The 18,131-nt window shown below is 37.9% G+C and overlaps 1 protein-coding gene across 1 annotated transcript in view; it reads right to left on the reverse strand.

The window, feature by feature from the left end:
• DNAH12 (dynein axonemal heavy chain 12) overlaps positions 1-18,131 on the reverse strand; it is a 226,941-nt gene that overhangs the window by 121,434 nt on the left and 87,376 nt on the right. Inside the window, exons 19-21 of the mRNA XM_024746372.1 lie at positions 10,050-10,235; positions 9,225-9,425; positions 6,086-6,280 (exon numbers count right to left, since the gene is read on the reverse strand). Coding sequence (XP_024602140.1) covers positions 6,086-6,280; positions 9,225-9,425; positions 10,050-10,235 — 582 coding nt within the window. The remainder of the gene's footprint in view (positions 1-6,085; positions 6,281-9,224; positions 9,426-10,049; positions 10,236-18,131) is intronic.

Raw genomic sequence — 18,131 nt, forward strand, 5'->3', positions numbered from 1 at the left:
TCATCCATTTTATTTATTTATTATTATTTATTTTTTTTTGCTGTACACGGGCCTCTCACGGTTGTGGCCTCTCCCGTTGCGGAGCACAGGCTGCGGACGCACAGGCTCAGCGGCCATGCCTCACAGGCCCAGCCGCTCCGCGGCGTGTGGGATCCTCCCGGACTGGGGCACGAACCCGTGTCCCCTGCATCGGCAGGTGGACTCTCAACCACTGCGCCACCAGGGAAGCCCCACTCATCCATTTAATACGAATCAGTGTATACATTCAATCCCAATCTCCCAGTTCATCACACCCCCACACCCCCACCACTTTCCCCACTTGGTGTCCATATGTTTGTTCCCTACATCTGTGTCTCAATTCCTGCTCTGCAAACCGGTTCATCTCTACCATTTTCTAGGTTCCATATATATGCGTAAATATACGATATTTGTTTTTCCCTTTCTGACTTCCTTCACTCTGTATGACAGTCTCTAGATGCATCCACGTCTCTACAAGTCACCCAATTCTGTTCCTTTTTATGGCTGAGTAATATTCCACAGTATATATGTACCACATCTTCTCTATCCATTCGTCTGTCGATGGGCATTTAGGTTGCTTCCCTGTCGTGGCTATTGTGAATAGTGCTGCAATGAACATTGGGGTGCATGTGTTTTTTTGAATTATGGTTTTCTCAGGATATATGCCCAGTAGTGGGGTTGCTGGGTCATATGGTAATTCTATTTTTAGTTTTTTAAGGAACCTCCATACTGTTCTCCATAGTGGCTATATCAATTTACATTCCCACCAACAGTGCAAGAGGGTTCCCTTTTCTCCACAATGTTCTGTAAAAGATGCTATTGGTAATTTGATACTGATTGCATTGAATCTGTAGACTGCTTAGGGTAGTATAGTCATTTTCACAATATTGATTCTTCCAATCCAAGAATATCTCTCCATCTGTTGGTATCATCTTTAATTTCTTTCATCAGTGTCTTATAGTTTTCTGCACACAGGTCTTTTATCTCCCTAGGTAGGTTTATTCCTAGGTATCTTATTCTTTTTGTTGCAATGGTAAGTGGGAGTGTTTCCTTAATTTCTCTTTCTGATCTTTTGTTGTTAGTGTATAGGAATGCAAGAGATTTCTGTGCATTAATTTTGTATCCTCCAAATTTACCAGGTTCATTGATTAGCTCTAGTAGTTTTCTGATGACATCTTTAGGATTCTCTATGTATAGTATCATGTCATCTGCAAACAGTGACAGTTTTACTTCTTCTTTTCCAATTTGTATTCATTTTATTTCTTTTTCTTCTTTGATTGCTGTGGCTAGGACTTCCAAAACTATGTTAAATAATAGTGGTGAGAGTGGATATCCTTGTCTTTTTCCTGATCTTAGAGGAAATACTTTCAGTTTTTCACGATTGAGAGTGATGTTTGCTGCAGGTTTGTCATGTATGGCCTTTATTTTGTTGACGTAGGTTCCCTCTATGCCCACTTTCTGGAGACTTTTTGTCATAAATGGGTGTTGAATTCTGTCAAAAGCTTTTTCTGCATCTATTGAGATGATCATATGGTTTTTATTCTTCAGTTTGTTAATATGGTGTGTCACATTGATTGATTTGCCTATATTGAAGAATCCTTGCATCTCTGGGATAAAACCCACTTGATCATGGTGTATGAGCCTTTTAATGTGTTGTTGGATTCTGTTTGCAAGTATTTTGTTGAGGATTTTTGCATCTATATTCATCAGTGATATTGGTCTGTAATTTTCTTCTTTTGTAGTATCTTTGTTTGGTTTTGGTATCAGGGTGATGGTGGCCTCATAGAATGAGTTTGGGTGTTTTCCTTCCTCTGCAATTTTTTGGAAGAGTTTGAAAAGGATGGGTGTTGGCTCTTCTCTAAATGTTCGATAGAATTCACCTGTGAAGCCATCTGGTCCTGGACTTCTGTTTGTTGGAAGATTTTATTTTATTTTATTTTATCTTGCGGTACAGGGGCCTCTCACTGTTGTGGCCTCTGCTGTTGCAGAGCACAGGCTCCAGACACGCAGGCTCAGTGGCCATAAATCACGGGCCCAGCCACTCTGCAGCATGTGGGATCTTCCCAGACAGGGGCACCAACCCGTGTACACAGCATCAGCAGGCGGACTCTCAACCACTGTGCCACCAGGGAAGCCCTTGTTGGAAGATTTTTAATCATAATTTCAATTTCTTTACTTGTGATTGTTCTGTTCATATTTTCTGTTTCTTCCTGGTTCAGTCATGGAAGGTTATACCTTTCTAAATTTCTTCCAGGTTGTCCATTTTATTGGCATAGAGTTGCTTGTAGTAGTCTCTTAGGATGCTTTGTATTTATGTGGTGTCTGTTGTAACTTCTCCTTTTTCATTTCTAATTTTATTGATTTGATTCCTCTCCCTCTTTTTCTTGATGAGTCTGGCTACTGGTTTATCAATTTTGTTTATCTTCTCAAAGAACCAGCTTTTAGTTTTATTGATCTTTGCTATTGTTTTCTTTGTTTCTATTTCATTTATTTCTGCTCTGATCTTTATGATTCCTTTCCTTCTGCTAACTTTGGTTTTTGTTTGGTCTTCTTTCTCTAGTCCCTTTAGGTGTAAGGTTAGATTGCTTATGTGAAATTTTTCTTGTTTCTTGAGGTAGGCTTGTATAGCTATAAACTTCCCTCTTAGAACTGCTTTTGCTGCATCCCATAGGTTTTCGATCGTCGTGTTTTCATTGTCATTTGTCTCTAGGTTTGTTTTTTTTTGTGGTATGTGGGTCTCTCACTGTTGCAGTCTCTCCCATTGAGGAGCTCCGGTCACGCAGGCTCAGCGGCCATGGCTCACGGGCCCAGCCGTTCCGTGGCATGTGGGATCCTCCCGGACTGGGGCATGAACCTGTGTCCCCTGCATCAGCAGGTGGACTCTCAACCACTGCGCCACCAGGGAAGCCCACTAGGTATTTTTTGATTTCCTCTTTGATTTCTTCAGTGATCTCTTGGTTATTTAGTAACATATTGTTTAGCCTCCATGTGTCTGTGTTTTTTTCAATTTTTTCCCTGTCATTGATTTCTAATCTCATAGCATTGTGGTCAGAAAAGATGCTTGATATGATTTCAACTTTCTTAAATTTACTGAGGCTTGACTTGTGACCCAAGATGTGATCTACCCTGGAGAATGTTCCATTCGCACTTGAGAAGAAAGTGTAATCTGCTGTTTTTGATGGAATGTCCTATAAATATCAATTCAATCTATCTGGTCTACTGTGTCATTTAAAGCTTGTGTTTCCTTTTTAATTTTCTGTTTGGATGATCTGTCCATTGGTCTAAGTGAGATATTAAAGTCCCCCACTATTCTTGTGTTACTGTTGACTTCCTCTTTTAGAGCTGTAGGCAGTTGCCTTATGTATTGAGGTGCTCCTATGTTGGGTGCATATATATTTATAATTGCTATATCTTCTTGGATTGATCCCTTGATCATTATGTAGTGTCCTTCCTTGTCTCTTGTAACATTCTTTATTTTAAAGTCTATTTTATCTGATATGAGTATTGCTACTCCAGCTTTCTTTTGATTTCCATCTGCATGAATTTCTTTTTCCATCCCCTTACTTTCAGTCTGTATGTGTCCCTAGGTCTGAATTGGGTCTCTTGTAGACAGTATATATATGGGTCTTGTTTTTTATCCATTCAGCAAGCCTGTGTGTTTTGGTTGGAGCATTTAATCCATTCACATTTAAGGTAATTATCGATATGTATGTTACTGTTACCATTTTCTTAATTTTTTGGGTTTGTTTTTGTAGGTCCTTTCCTCCTCTTGTGTTTTCCACTTAGAGAAGTTCCTTTAGCATTTGTTGTAGAGCTGGTTTGGTGGTGCTGAATTCTCTTAGCTTTTGCTTGTCTGTAAAGCTATTGATTTCTCCATCGAATATGAACGAGATCCTTGCTGGGTACAGTAATCTTGGTTGTAGGTTCTTCCTTTTCATCACTTTAAGTATATCATGCCACTCCCTTCTGGCTTGTAGAGTTTCTGCTGAGAAATCAGCTGTTAACCTTATGGGCGTTCCCTTGTATGTTATTTGTCATTTTTCTCTTGCTGCTTTCAATAATTTTTCTTTGTCTTTATTTTTTGCCAATTTGATTACTATGTGTCTCAGCGTGTTTCTCCTTAGGTTTATCCTGTATGGGACTCTCTGTGCTTCCTGGTTTTGGGTGGCTATTTCCTTTCCCATGTTAGGGAAGTTTTTGACTATAATCTCTTCAAATATTTTCTGGGGTCCTTTCTCTCTTCTCCCTCTGGGACCCCTATAATGTGAATGTTGTTGCATTTAATGTTGTCCCAGAGGTCTCTTAGGCTGTCTTCATTGCTTTTCATTCTTTTTTCTTTATTCTGTTCTGCAGCAGTGAATTCCACCATTCTGTCTTCCAGGTCACTTATCTGTTCTTCTGCCTCAGTTATTCTGTTATTGATTCCTTCTAGTGTATTTTTCATTTCAGTTATTGTATTGTTCATCTCTGTTTCTTTGTTCTTTAATTCTTCTAGATCTTTGTTAAACATTTCTTGCATCTTCTCAATCTTTGCCTCCATTCTTTTTCCGAGGTCCTGGATCATCTTCACTATCATTATTCTGAATTCTTTTTCTGGAAGATTGCCTATCTCCACTTCATTTAGTTGTTTTTCTGGGGTTTTATCTTGTTCCTTCATCTGTTACATAGCCCTTCTGCCTTTTCATCTTGTCTCTCTTCTGTGAATGTGGCTTTTGTTCCATAGGCTGCAGGATTGTAGCTCTTCTTGCTTCTGTGTGCTGCCAGTTTTTACATGGCCATCAAGCTAAGCATTATTTTTACACTTTTAAAAGGTTCAAAAATTAAAAGAAGAATAACATTTCATGGTACCTGAAAATGTCAGTTGTCCATAACAGTTTTGATGTAGCACAGACACATCCATTCAGTTACATATTGTCTTTGGCTGCTTTCTTACTACAACAACAGCAGAATTGAATAGTTACAAAAAGCACTGTATGCCTCACAAAGCCTAAAATATTTACCATGTGGCCCTTTGCAGGGAAAAACTGCTGACTTCTGTTCCATAAGAAATAATGTCTTACAAAGGTTCTAAAGTCAACATGTAAGGGAAATCCTTGAAACTCATAAATTTCAGTACTATTGACCCTCAACAGTTCAGCACAGCTAGATTTTCTCTTTTTTATCTTCTTTTATTTTTGGCTGCATTGGGTCTTCATTGCTGTGCATCGGTGGTGAGCGGGAGATCCTCTTGTTGTGGAATTCAGTCTCTAGGCGCATGGGCTTCAGTAGTTGTGGCTCGCAGTTTCTAGAGTGCAGGCTCAGTAGTTGTGGTGCACGGGCTTAACTACTTCACAGCAAATGGGATCTTCCTGGACCAGGGATCCAACCCGTGTCCCCTGCATAGGCAGGCAGATTCTTAACCACTGTGCTGCCAGGGAAGTCCCCAGCACAGCTACTTTTTCATCCAGCATTGAAACAAATCGTTATTTCTTAAGTTGAATACCAGATTAAAAAGTGGATATATATATCTATGAACTCTGTATACTATGCATATGAAAAATGCATGGTCTGTCTCTCAACATTAAAATCACACTCAACAAGGTGCTATACTCACTAGGAGAGACACATAGCAAGTGAAACCAACTGAGAGAATTGCTGACTCTTTTTTCCCATCAACCCCAAGCATATAGAGTCATTGAGTAGAAACTCAGGTGAATCACATGCAACTCATTCGTTTGTATTCATTCTCTCTCTCTGTCTCTCTCTCCCACCCCCTTGCTTTCTTCATTTTATTTTATTTTACTATTTATTTTTATAAGAGGGATCACTGAGTATACATAGTAGAAGCCAAGTGAGTTAAATGAATGTTTGAAGCAGCTCCACTACACATATTGAAGAGTTATGAGTAGTGTATCTTATGAATTGAAAAGTAAAATTATCTATGCTTTCTTATATTTTTCTGAGCTTTCCCGTTTGTATACAATGAGCAGGTTTTATTTTTGTACTTGGAAAAAAAGCCAAATGCTTTCTGTAATAGCCAAAAATAAAGATTCCCCTTTATCTGAAACAGAGAAAACAAACACTTCACCTTTGGATCTTTTGTACAAAACTTCATGATATCTCTCCAATGTCTGTCTACTGTCTGAAACTGACGCCCTTCTTCTGGCATCTGTTGCATGATATCCTCAGAACAAAAAATGGGCTCCAAGTACAGCCAATGAGCTTGTACTTTTAACCATTCATCAATTGTTTCTTGTATTCGAATCAAACGGTCCTCCCAGGCCTTAATGAAAAGCATAGTATTCTAAGTTCCAGTTATTAAAGAAAACCCATAACTTATAGCAAGGAATATGTATTTTAAATTTATTGTTATTTTTGAATCAATGCAAAACAGCTCAAAGTCACTTATACTGTCTCACATGGGCTTTGAAAAACTCTAGGAGGTCTGAAATTTTCCTAAATCATTGGAACTCACAATTGCAAATGACTATAGTTATTTAGACCAATTTCCTAATCTCTAGGTGAACTGTCCCATGTCCAAAAAGCATACAGGAATACGTCCTGCTCTACACCAGTAGCTATCAACTTAGGGGCTATTTTGCTCCCACCCCAAAGGACATTTGACAATGTCTGGAGGCATTTTCATTTGTCACAACTGGTGGGGTGAGATTTCTAATATCTAGTGGGTAGAGGCCATGGACACTGCTAAACTTCCTACAATATACAGGACAGCCCCCACAACAAAGAATTATCTAGCCTCAAATGTCATTAGAACCAGGTTGAGAAACCGTGCTGTACATCAATGTATTTGGGGGGAAAATCTTCCTTATTGTCACATCTCCTAGAATCCATAAGGTATTTCATTAGCCAAAGATCATTCATATAATCTCTTTGTTTCTTAAATATATGGCCTAAGGTCCTATATATCAAGAGATTGGCCTCATATTTTTGTTTTAAAAGCTCTAAGAGAGGTTTCAAACTTGTCTTGTAAATTCTCCTTTGTTAAACAAGAAATATCTGCAAAAGCATAACTTCTTACCAGGAAAGGGTAGGTCAGCCTGATTCAAGGGAAAATGTGCAGCTTCATGTCTTTTTGGAAGAACACAACTCTTTGTCTTCTCCAAATATTGAAAGCCAAGGTGTTCTATAAATACACTATTTATACTTAAATTAAAACCAAACTGCCTTTTTTGAATTCCAGGTTTGTCGTTTATTAGCTGCGTGAACTTGGGTAACTTACCTATCCCTCTATGCCTTGGTTCCCTTAACTATGACTACTGATAATAACAGTGCCTACCCTGAGGGTCGGCTATGGGGATTAAATGGGTTAATAAATGTAAAACCCCTAGAGTAGTATCTGGCACACATTTAGAAGTCAATAAATATCAGGGGAAAAATCCATTTGCTGTTGATCTTTTCACCATTTTATATAGTCTCCAGTTTGAATTTTGATACTACCTATAAAACTATTAGTTATTATAATTTACTTGCTTTGTGTACTTACCCACATCAACTATAAGGACATTAAATAATTTTACAGTCTCAAATATCATTTGTTTTTGTCAAGTGGACAATATTTCATTAAGTATTCTAAAAGACCCTCAAGTTATTTGTTCCCAAATATAAAGTATAGTATATAGAACTTCACTACAATTTATGAGAATATAGCATGAACTGTTGGTAGGAATGTAAATTGATACAGCCACTGTGGAGAACAGTATGGAGGTTCCTTAAAAAACTAAAAGTAGAACTACCATACGACCCAGCAATCCCACTACTGGGCATATACCCTGAGAAAACCACAATTCAAAAAGAGTCATGTACCACAATGTTCACTGCAGCTCTATTTACAATAGCCAGGACATGGAAGCAACCTCAGTGTCCACTGAAAGATGAATGCGTAAAGAAGATATGGCATATATATACAATGGAATATTACTCAGCCATAAAAAGAAACGAAATTTAGTTATTTGTAGTGAGGTGGATGGACCTAGAGACTGTCATACAGAGTGAAGTAAGTCAGAAAGAGAAAAACAAATACCGTATGCTAACACATATATATGGAATCTAAAAAAAAAAGAAAAGAAAAAATGATTCTGAAGAACCCAGGGGCAGGACAGGTATAAAGACACAGACGTAGAGAATGGACTTGAGAACATGGGGAGGGGGAAGGGTAAGATGGTATGAAGTGAGAGAGTGGCATGGACATATATATATATACACTACCAAATGTAAAACAGGTAGCTAGTGGGAAACAGCCACATAGCACAGGGAGTTTTGTGCTTTGTGTCCATCTAGAGGGATGGAATAGGGAGAGTGGGAGGGAGACGCAAGAGGGAGGAGATATGGGGATATATGTATATGTATAGCTGATTCACTTTGTTATAAAGCAGAAACTAACACACCATTGTAAAGCAATTATACTCCAATAAAGATGTTACAAAAAAAGAAAGAAGATTAGCATCAACTTGAAACAATCTTTAAATGAGAATTTATTCATTGCCCTTTGAAGAAAATATTTATTTTAATTCAGAGTGTAAAATTCATGTTTTGTCTTATCTGCTATTGAATTCTATAAAAAAAGTAAGAAATGTCCAAAGTATTTTGTTTTATAACATAACACTCCTGCATAAACTCAAAATTATTATATTGGTTCTTTCACTTTAATACCATTTCTTTATAGCACCACCAGTGTTGAAAATTTATTTCTTCTTTTCTCCTCCATGTTCAAGACCATTTTCCTGCCTCACAACCACTAAATAATGACAGCAGCTATTCTTTAACTGCTCAGCCAACCATTTTGCACAATTATATTTATTAAAATAACCAGATTGATTTTCTGCCTATAAGAAAAGACATTTTGAAAACTTTGTTTCTCGGTCAAAGATTATGTCAATAAAATACTCAGTAAAGTGGAATAAAAAAAGAATATAGTATGAAACAGGGTCTAGGCTGTCTACAGTTAGATTAAATAATACCTTTTTCCTTCCAAATCTATCACTGTCACTGGAGAAGATTTTTCTTAATAAAAATATCATTTGTTCTTTTAAAAATCATTAGAGTTAATGGCTCATCTGTTCTATATATTTTCACATTAATTTTAAGTTACCTGTTTCTATATTTCACCAAAGCTATCCAACAAACTGACTTATTTTCACAAGAGCATATATGTAATAAGATTGCAGTTTTTATAAATGACCAGGAGTTGACTATCATATTTAACATACCTTGATCTCCTTTTCAAATGGTTTGATGAAAGGTGAGCCTCTCATTGTCTGCGTTTTTATAATTTGATCATCAAGGAGAGCCTGAATTTCGTCTACTGAAGAAAGAATACAGACTCCAGTATCACGATATAGACTTATATGAAAAGCAGTATCATCCCAAGTTCCTATCATTGTATTCATGGATTTCTCTAATGAAAATTCCTAAATGAGAAAAAGAAGAAAGAATTTAGTGCATTACACAGCAATTTTTGTAAGGTAATCTGCAATTGTCTGTAAGTTAGAAAAGTTTTTAAACAATTAAAAAATTCCTATGGAAAATGACAATGTAGTTTTTAAAAATTCACTTGCTCTGAAAACTACTGCTATCAGTATTAAAATAGACAGCAGAATGAAAGACCTGATGGATTTTCCCTGAAGTGGCTTTTCTGCAGTCTATAGTCTGAAGACGTTTTCAGTGTATTTTGAGAACACTAGACGGCCTTACTTACTCTGCTAGAATACACACACATCACATGCCACACACACATGCATCTATTTCCATTCTTAATGGAGCAATTATATATCAAGACTAGCATATCATCCATGCATATCAGAATGTGGCAGAATTAACAAGAGGTCAAAGGAACCATTTCTACTCTGGATTCGGGACAAGGAAATCATAGAGAAGCAGACACTTTGTGGGGAAAAATAAGAGTGGTCTTCTACCACTTTACCCCATCTCCTCCCACTGCTAGCCAGTACTATACATTCAACCACAACAAAAACTATGATTATTTGATTAACAAACTCATCAAATAAAGTATTTCAGTTGATCTTCATATTTACCTTGCTTGCACCCGCACTTATAACTTCAAATTTTTCCAAGTATGGTGTAAGGTTTAATTTTAAAACTTTCCTCATTGTAGTTCCAGAGTCTGGAGTTAAGTCATAGCCTACAATTTCTGATAACTGCTTCCAGTGACGTGTTCTCATTCCTGGATTGCATAGGATGGAGACAGTAGGGATGTATTCCTAATGGTGAAAATAGAAACAGTAATGAGTCACTCATTTGAATTCCATACACATACACTTGAAATTAGGTAATATACTTAATGAGTCCAATCAAAATCCCAATTAGATTTGGAAGGGGAGAAAAAGTAATAAAATTATTCTAAAGTTCATCTGCACAAACAAACATGTAGAAATAGCCAGGAAAACTATAAGAGTAAGAAAAAGGGGGGATATAAATGTTCTATAAGATATTAAAGTATATGATAAAACTACAGTAATTAAAACTGTCATATTATTATTATGGAAATACAAAGTTAAGTTTATTCTATATATTATATGGAGAAAAATATAGTACAACACAACATAATATAATATATAGTTATAAACTCACACACAAAACATAAATGGCAAAAAGCCTGAAACAAAATGCCAAAGTGTAACTGTTTGGAAATAAAAATTAAATATCCAGCAAAAACACTTAGTTCATCACTTTTTTTTTTTTTTTTTTGCGGAAGTGGGCCTCTCACTGTTGTGACCTCTCCCATTGCGGAGCACAGGCTCCGGACATGAAGGCTCAGCGGCCATGGCTCACGGACCCAGTTGCTCCACGGCATGCGGGATCCTCCTGGACCGTGGCATGAACCCATGTCCCCTGCATCGGCAGGCGGACTCTCAACCACTGCACCACCAAGGAAGCCCAGTTCATCACTTTTGATACTGACATTATAACACTTCCTTTAAAATTAGGAACAAGATAAGCATACCCATTATTAATACTTCTAATCAACACTGTATTGAGTGTCTCAGCCACTGAGATAATGTAAATAAATAAAAGATATGGGGGAGGAGGGGGATCAAGATGCCAGAATCGCAAGACCCTGAATTCACCTCCTCCTATGAGCACAGCACAAAATTATAACTACTTTATAGAGCAACTATCTATGAGAATGACCTGAAGAGTAGCAGAAAAGATTTTCCAAAATGACAGATATAAAGGAGTGACAATAAGATGGGTAGGGGAGTGGAGATGCAATCTTGTCAGGAGCCAAACTCTAAGGTTGGTGACACACAAATGAAAAGGACATCACCACTGCAGAGGTCCTCTCCGAGGAGCAAGGGGTCTGAGACCCACGTTAGCCTCCCCATCCTGGAGGTCTTGCACTGGGAAGACAAGCCCCCAGAATGTCTGGCTTTGAAAACCAGTGGGGATTCCATTCAGGAGAGATGGAGGGCTAAAGGAAAAAGATTCCACTCTTAAAGGGCACAGGCAAAATCTTACATGGTCCAAGTCCCAGCAAAAAGACAGTAGTTTGAAAGTCACCTGTGCCAGACCCACTTGCTGATCTTGGAGAGCCTACCAGAGAGGCAGGAGGCCTCTGGGACTCCCCCTGGGGATGGAGATGCTGGTGGCAGCCATTTTTGGGATCTTGTTCTATTGGACTGACTCCAGCACTGGCAAGCACCATTTAGAAATCCTCCCTCTAGCCTATTAGTGCTGGGGGCTTGCCCTGTGCACCAGAGGGCCCACAGCAATTCTGCACCACCAGGCCACATAGTCAAATGCATAGGGATCCTACCCCACCTACCTGTGGTCCCGAAGAGGGTGCATTGCCCAGCTACACAGTCAGCCTCACCAGGAGACTGCCCTGCCCACCAGGGCACCCACAACAACTGCATGAGTCAGAGCATCACAGCCAGACAGGCCAAGGGCCAGCCCCACCAACCAATATGCCATCAACAGTTAGCTCTTCCACAACAGAAGGGAGCATGCAACATGAATAGAGGACACCCCTGGAGCATAAGGTCTAGTAGCCAGGAGGGAGTGTGCTGCTGAGCTCATAGGATGTCTCCTATATAATGTCACTTCTCCAAGATCAAGAGACATAACAGTCCTATCCAATATATAGAAATAAACATAGGGAATTAGGTAAAATGAGGAGGCAAGAGGAATATGTTCCAAACAAAGGAACAAGACAAAATCTCAGAAAAAGAACTAAATTAAATGCAAATAAGCAATCTACTCAATAATGAGTTCAAGGTAATAATCATAAAGATGCTCACTGAACTCAGAAGAATGGATGAACACAGAATTTTAACTAAGAGTTAGAAAACATAAAGAAGAACAAATCAGAGCTAAATAATACATTAACTGAAATGAAAAATACACTAGAAGGAGTCTACAGCAGATAGAATAATATAGAAGAAGAGATCAGTGATCTGGAGGACAGAGTGTTAGACATAATCCAAGCTGAACAGAAAAAAAGAAAAATGAATTTTAAAAAATGAGTATAGTTTAAGAGACTTCTGAGACAATATCAAGTGTACTCACTTTCATGTTATAGGGGTCCCAGAAGGGGAAAATTGAGAGAAAGGAGCAGAGAACTTATCTGAGGAAACATTAACTGAAAACTTCCCTAACCTAGAGAAGGAAACAAACATCCTGCTCTAGGAAGCACAGAGAATCCCAAACAAGATGAACCTAAACAGGTACCCACTGAGACACATTATAATTAAAATGACAAAAATTAAAGATAAAGAGAGAACCTGAAAAGCAGCAAGAGAAAAGCAATTAGTTATGTACTGTATAAGGGAACTCCCATAAGACTATGAGCAGACTTTTCAGCAGGAACTTTGCAGGCCAGAAGGAAGTGGAACAATATATTCAAAATGGTGAAAGGAAAAAAACTACAACCAAGAATAATTTACCTGGCAAGGTTATCTTTCAGATTTATCTTTATCTCTGAAGGAGAGATAAAGAGTTTTACAGACAAGCAAAAAGAGTTTATCACCACCAAACAGACGTTACAAGAAGTGTTAAAGGGACTTCTTAAAGGAAAAGGAAAAGGCCAAAACTAGAAATTAAAAAATATGAAAGGAAAAATCTCACTGGTAAAGGCAAACATAGAGTAAAAATACTGGATCAACCACTTATAAATCTAGTAGGAATGTTAAAAGACAAAAGTAGTAAAAATCATCTATATCTACAAAGTAGTTATGGCAAAAATTAAAAGATGTAAAATATGATATCAAAAGCATAAAACACTTGGAGGGTTAGTAAAAATGTAAGGTGTTCAAACTTAAGAAATCAACTTAAAATAGACACCTATTTGTTGTTATATAGGAACTTCCTGGTAACCACAAACCAGAAACGTATAACAGATACACACAAAAAGAGAGAATCATTGGGTCACTGAAAAACTCAAGTAGAAAATTTAAAAATACCTTGAGACAAATGAAAACATAACATTCCAAAATCTATGGGACACAGTAAAAGCAGTTCTAAGAGGATAGGTTATAGCAAACAAGTCCATCTCAGGAAACAAGAAAATTCTCAAACAGTCTAAACTTACCCTGAAGGAACTAGGAGAAGAAAAACAAACAAAACCCAAAGATAGTAGCAGGAAGGAAATAATAAAGACCAGAGTGGAAATAAATAAAATAGAAACTAAAAAGAAAAAAGAAAAGATCAGTGAAACTAAGAGCTGGTACTTTTAAAAGATAAACAAAATTGATAAACCTTTAACCAGACTCATTAAGAAAAAAAAAAAGAGGGCCAAATAAATAAAATCAGAAATGAATGAGAAGTTACAACTGACACCATTGAAATACAAAGGATCCATAAGAGACTACACAAACAATTACACACCACTAAAATAGACAACCTAGAAAAAAATTAATAAATTCCTAGAAATGTAAAATCTTCCAAGGCCAAATCAGGAAAAAACAGAAAATACGAATAAACTGATTACCAGGAATGAAATTGAATTAATAATAAAAAATGCCTAAAAAAGAAAAGTCCAGGCCAGATGGCTTCACAGGTGAATTCTATCAAACAATTAAAGAAGGATTGCCTTTCCTGAAACTATTCCAAAAAATTTGCTGAGAAAGGAATGCTTCCAAACTCATACTACAAGATCAGCACCACCTGGATACCAAAATCAAAGACAACACAAAAAAAGAAAATTATAGGCAAACATCACTGATGAACATAGATGCAAAAATCCTCAACAAAATATTAGCAAACTGAATTCAACAATTAATTAAAAGAATCATACATCATGATCAAGTGGGATTTATCCCAAGGATACATAGATGGTTCAATATCTGCAAAGCAATCAATGTGATACACCATATGAAAAAATACAAATCATATGATTATCTCAATAGATGCAGAAAAAGCTTTTGACAAAATTCGACATCTTTTTATAATAAAAACTCTCAACAAAGTGGGTATAGAGGGATAATAACTCAACATATTAAAGGTCATATGACAGGCCCACAGATAACATCATACTCAATGGTGAAGAGCTGAAAATATTTCCTCTAAATTCAGGAACAAGACAAGGCTGCTCATTCTCACTGCTTTTATTCAACATAGTATAGGAAGTCCTAGCCTCAGCAATCAGACAAGAAAAAGAAATAAAAGGGGGCTTCCCTGGTGGCACAGTGGTTGAGAGTCTGCCTGCCGATGCAGGGGACACGGGTTCGTGCCCCGGTCCGGGAAGATCCCACATGCCTCAAAGTGGCTGAGCCTGCGCGTCTGGAGCCTGTGCTCCGCAACGGGAGAGGCCACAACAGTGAGAGGCCCACGTACAGCAAAAAAAAAAAAAAAAAAAAAAAAAAGAGAAATAAAAGGAATCCAAATTGGAACAGAAGGAATAAAACTGTCACTATTTGCAGATGACATGATAATGACATAGAAAATCCTAAACATGCCACCAATAAACTAATAGAACTTATCAATGAATTCAATAAAGTTACAGGATACCAAATTAACATACAGAAATGGTTTGCATTTCCATACACTAACAATGAACTATCAGGAAGGGAATTTAAGAAAATTAATTTAAAATTAAAATTAATTTAAGAAAATAACCCCACTTATGATCATACAAAAAAGAATAAAACCCCTGAGAATAAATCTACACAAACAGGTGGAAAGATACACCATGCTCATAGATTGGAAGAATTAGTATTTTTTAAATAACTATGTCCCCCAAGGCAATCTAGATTTAATGCAATCCCTATCAAAATACCAACAGGGATTTTCACAGAATTAGAACAAATAATTCTAAAATTTGTATGAAAATACAAAAGATTCTGAAGAGCCAAAACAATCTTGAGAAGGAAGAACAAAGCTAAAGGTATCAGGGTTTCCCTGGTGGCACAGTGGTTAAGAGTCTGCCTGCCAATGCAGGGGACATGAGTTCAAGCCCTGGTCTAGGAAAATCCCAAATGCCATGGAGCAACTAAGCCCATGTGCCACAACTCCTGAAGCCTGCATGCCTAGAGCCTGTGCTCCCCAACAAGAGAAGCCACGGCAATGAGAAGCCCACACACTGCAATGAAGAGTAACCCCTGCTTGCCGCAACTACAGAAAGCCTGCGTGCAGCAATGAAGACCAAAATAAAACGCAGCCAAAAATACAGAAAAAAAAAAAAAAAGCTGAAGGTATCATGTTCCCTGATTTCAAACTATACTACAATGATACAGTAATCAAAACAATATTATACTGGCACAAAAACAGACACATAGATCAACGGATCAGAATAGAGAGCCCAGAAAAATAAATCCGCACACTTCTGATCAATTAATCTATATTTAATAAGCGACTTGTATCTAGAATATATAAAGATTTTGTACAACTGAATAAAAAGAGATAAGTAACCCAATTTAAAAATGGGCAAAGGATCTGAACACACACTTCTCCATAGAAAACATAGAAATGGCCAATATGCATATGAAAAGATGCTCAGCATTATTAGTTATCAGGTAAATGCAAATCAAAACCACAATGAGACACCTCTTCACGCACATTGGGATGGCCATAATCAAAAAGATAGACAGGGCTTCCCTGGTGGCACAGTGGTTGAGAGTCTGCCTGCCGATGCAGTGGACAAGGATTCGTGCCCCGGTCCGGAGGGATCCCACATGCCACAGAGCAGCTGGGCCCGTGAGCCATGGCCGCTGAGCCTGCACGTCCGGAGCCTGTGCTCTGCAACGGGAGAGGCCACAACGGTGAGAGGCCCGCATACCACAAAAAAAAAAAAAAAAAAAAGATGGACAATAACAAGTTGGCAAGGATGTGGACAAACTGGAACTCCCATGCATTGCAAGTGGGAAGAGTGCAGCCACTTCGGAAGACAGTCTGCAGTTCCTCAAAAAGTTAAACATAGAATTACCATGAGACCCTGCAATGCCACTTCTACATATACACCCAAGTCAAGTGAAACATATAAGCACACGAACATTTGTACATAAATACTCATAGCAACATTACTCATAATGGCTAAAAAGTAGAAACAACACAAATGTCCATTAAGTGATGAATGGATAAACAAAATATGGGTATATCCATATAATGGAATATTATTTATCAATAAAAAAGAATGGGGACTTCCCTCGCAGTCCAGTGGTTAAGACTCCACACTCCCAATGCAGGAGGCCCAGGCTCAATCCCTGATCAGGGAACTAGATCCCACAGGCCGCAACTAAGACCTGGCGCAGCCAAATAAATAAATATTTAAAAAAAGAAAAAGAAAAAAGAATGGAGTATGAGGCATATTACCACATGGATTAACCTTGAAAACATGCTAGGGAGAAAGAAGTCAGTCACCAAGGCCATATAACAACATGATTCCATTTATATGAAATGTCTGGAATCGATAAATCCATAGAGACAGAAAGTAGATTCATAGGACACCAGGGCCTGGGAGGAGGAGGGAATGGACAGTGACTACTAATGGTCAGGGGCTTACTTTTTGGAGCAAGGAAGTTGTTCTAAAATTAGATAGTGGTGATGATCACACAACTCTGTGAATATTCTAAGAAACCACTGAAGTGCATAATTTAAAAGGTGAACTTTTATATGTGAATTATATCTCAATAAATCTATCATTAAAAAGTCAAGCCAATAACAAAGAAAAAACAGTAAACTAATGATAAAATAATAAATACATAACAATTTTTATTCAGATATGAAAGCAATCAACCGGATAGCCTTGTCCACCAGAGGGTAGACAGCAGAAGCAAGAACTACAATCCTGTAGCCTGTGGAATGAAAACCACATTCACAAAAAGACAAAATGAAAAGGCAGAGGACCATGTACCAGATGAAGGAACAAGATAAAACCCCAGAAAAACAACTAAATGAAGTGGAGATAAGCCACCTTCCAGAAAAAGAATTAAGAATAATGATAGTGAAGATGATCAAGGACCTCGGAAAACAAATGGAGGCAAAGATTGAGAAGATGAAAGAAATGTTTAACAAAGATCTAGAAGAATTAAAGAACAAACACCTACAAGAATTAAAGAACAAACAGAGATGAACAATACAATAACCGAAATAAAAAATGCACTAGAAAAGGGCTTCCCTGGTTGGCACAGTGGTTAAGAATCCGCCTGCCAATGCAGGGGACACAGGCTCGAGCCCTTGTCCGGGAAGATCCCACATGCCATGGAGCAACTAAGCCCATGCACCACAACTACTGAGCCTGCACTCTGGAGCACATGAGCCACAACTACTAAGCCCACATGCCACAACTACTAAAGCCCTCATGCATAGAGCCCGTGCTCCTCAACAAAAGAAGCCACCACAATGAGAAGCCCGCGCACTACAATGAAGAGTAGCCCCCACTCGCCACAACTGGAGAAAGCCCGTGTGCAGCAATGAAGACCCAACTCAGACAAAAATAAATAAATAAAATAAATATATTTTAAAAAATTCACTAGAAGGAATAAATAGCATAATAACTGATGCAGAAGAACGGATAAATGACCTGGAAGACAGAATGGTAAATTCACTGCCGTGGAACAGGATAAAGAAGAAAAAATGAAAAGAAATGAAGACAGCCTAAGAGACCTCTAGGACAACATTAAATGCACCAACATTTGCATTATAGGGGTCCCAGAAGGAGA

This window comes from Neophocaena asiaeorientalis, unplaced genomic scaffold (assembly GCF_003031525.2).
Source record: "Neophocaena asiaeorientalis asiaeorientalis breed wild unplaced genomic scaffold, Neophocaena_asiaeorientalis_V1.1 scaffold251, whole genome shotgun sequence".
NCBI lineage: Eukaryota > Metazoa > Chordata > Mammalia > Artiodactyla > Phocoenidae > Neophocaena > Neophocaena asiaeorientalis.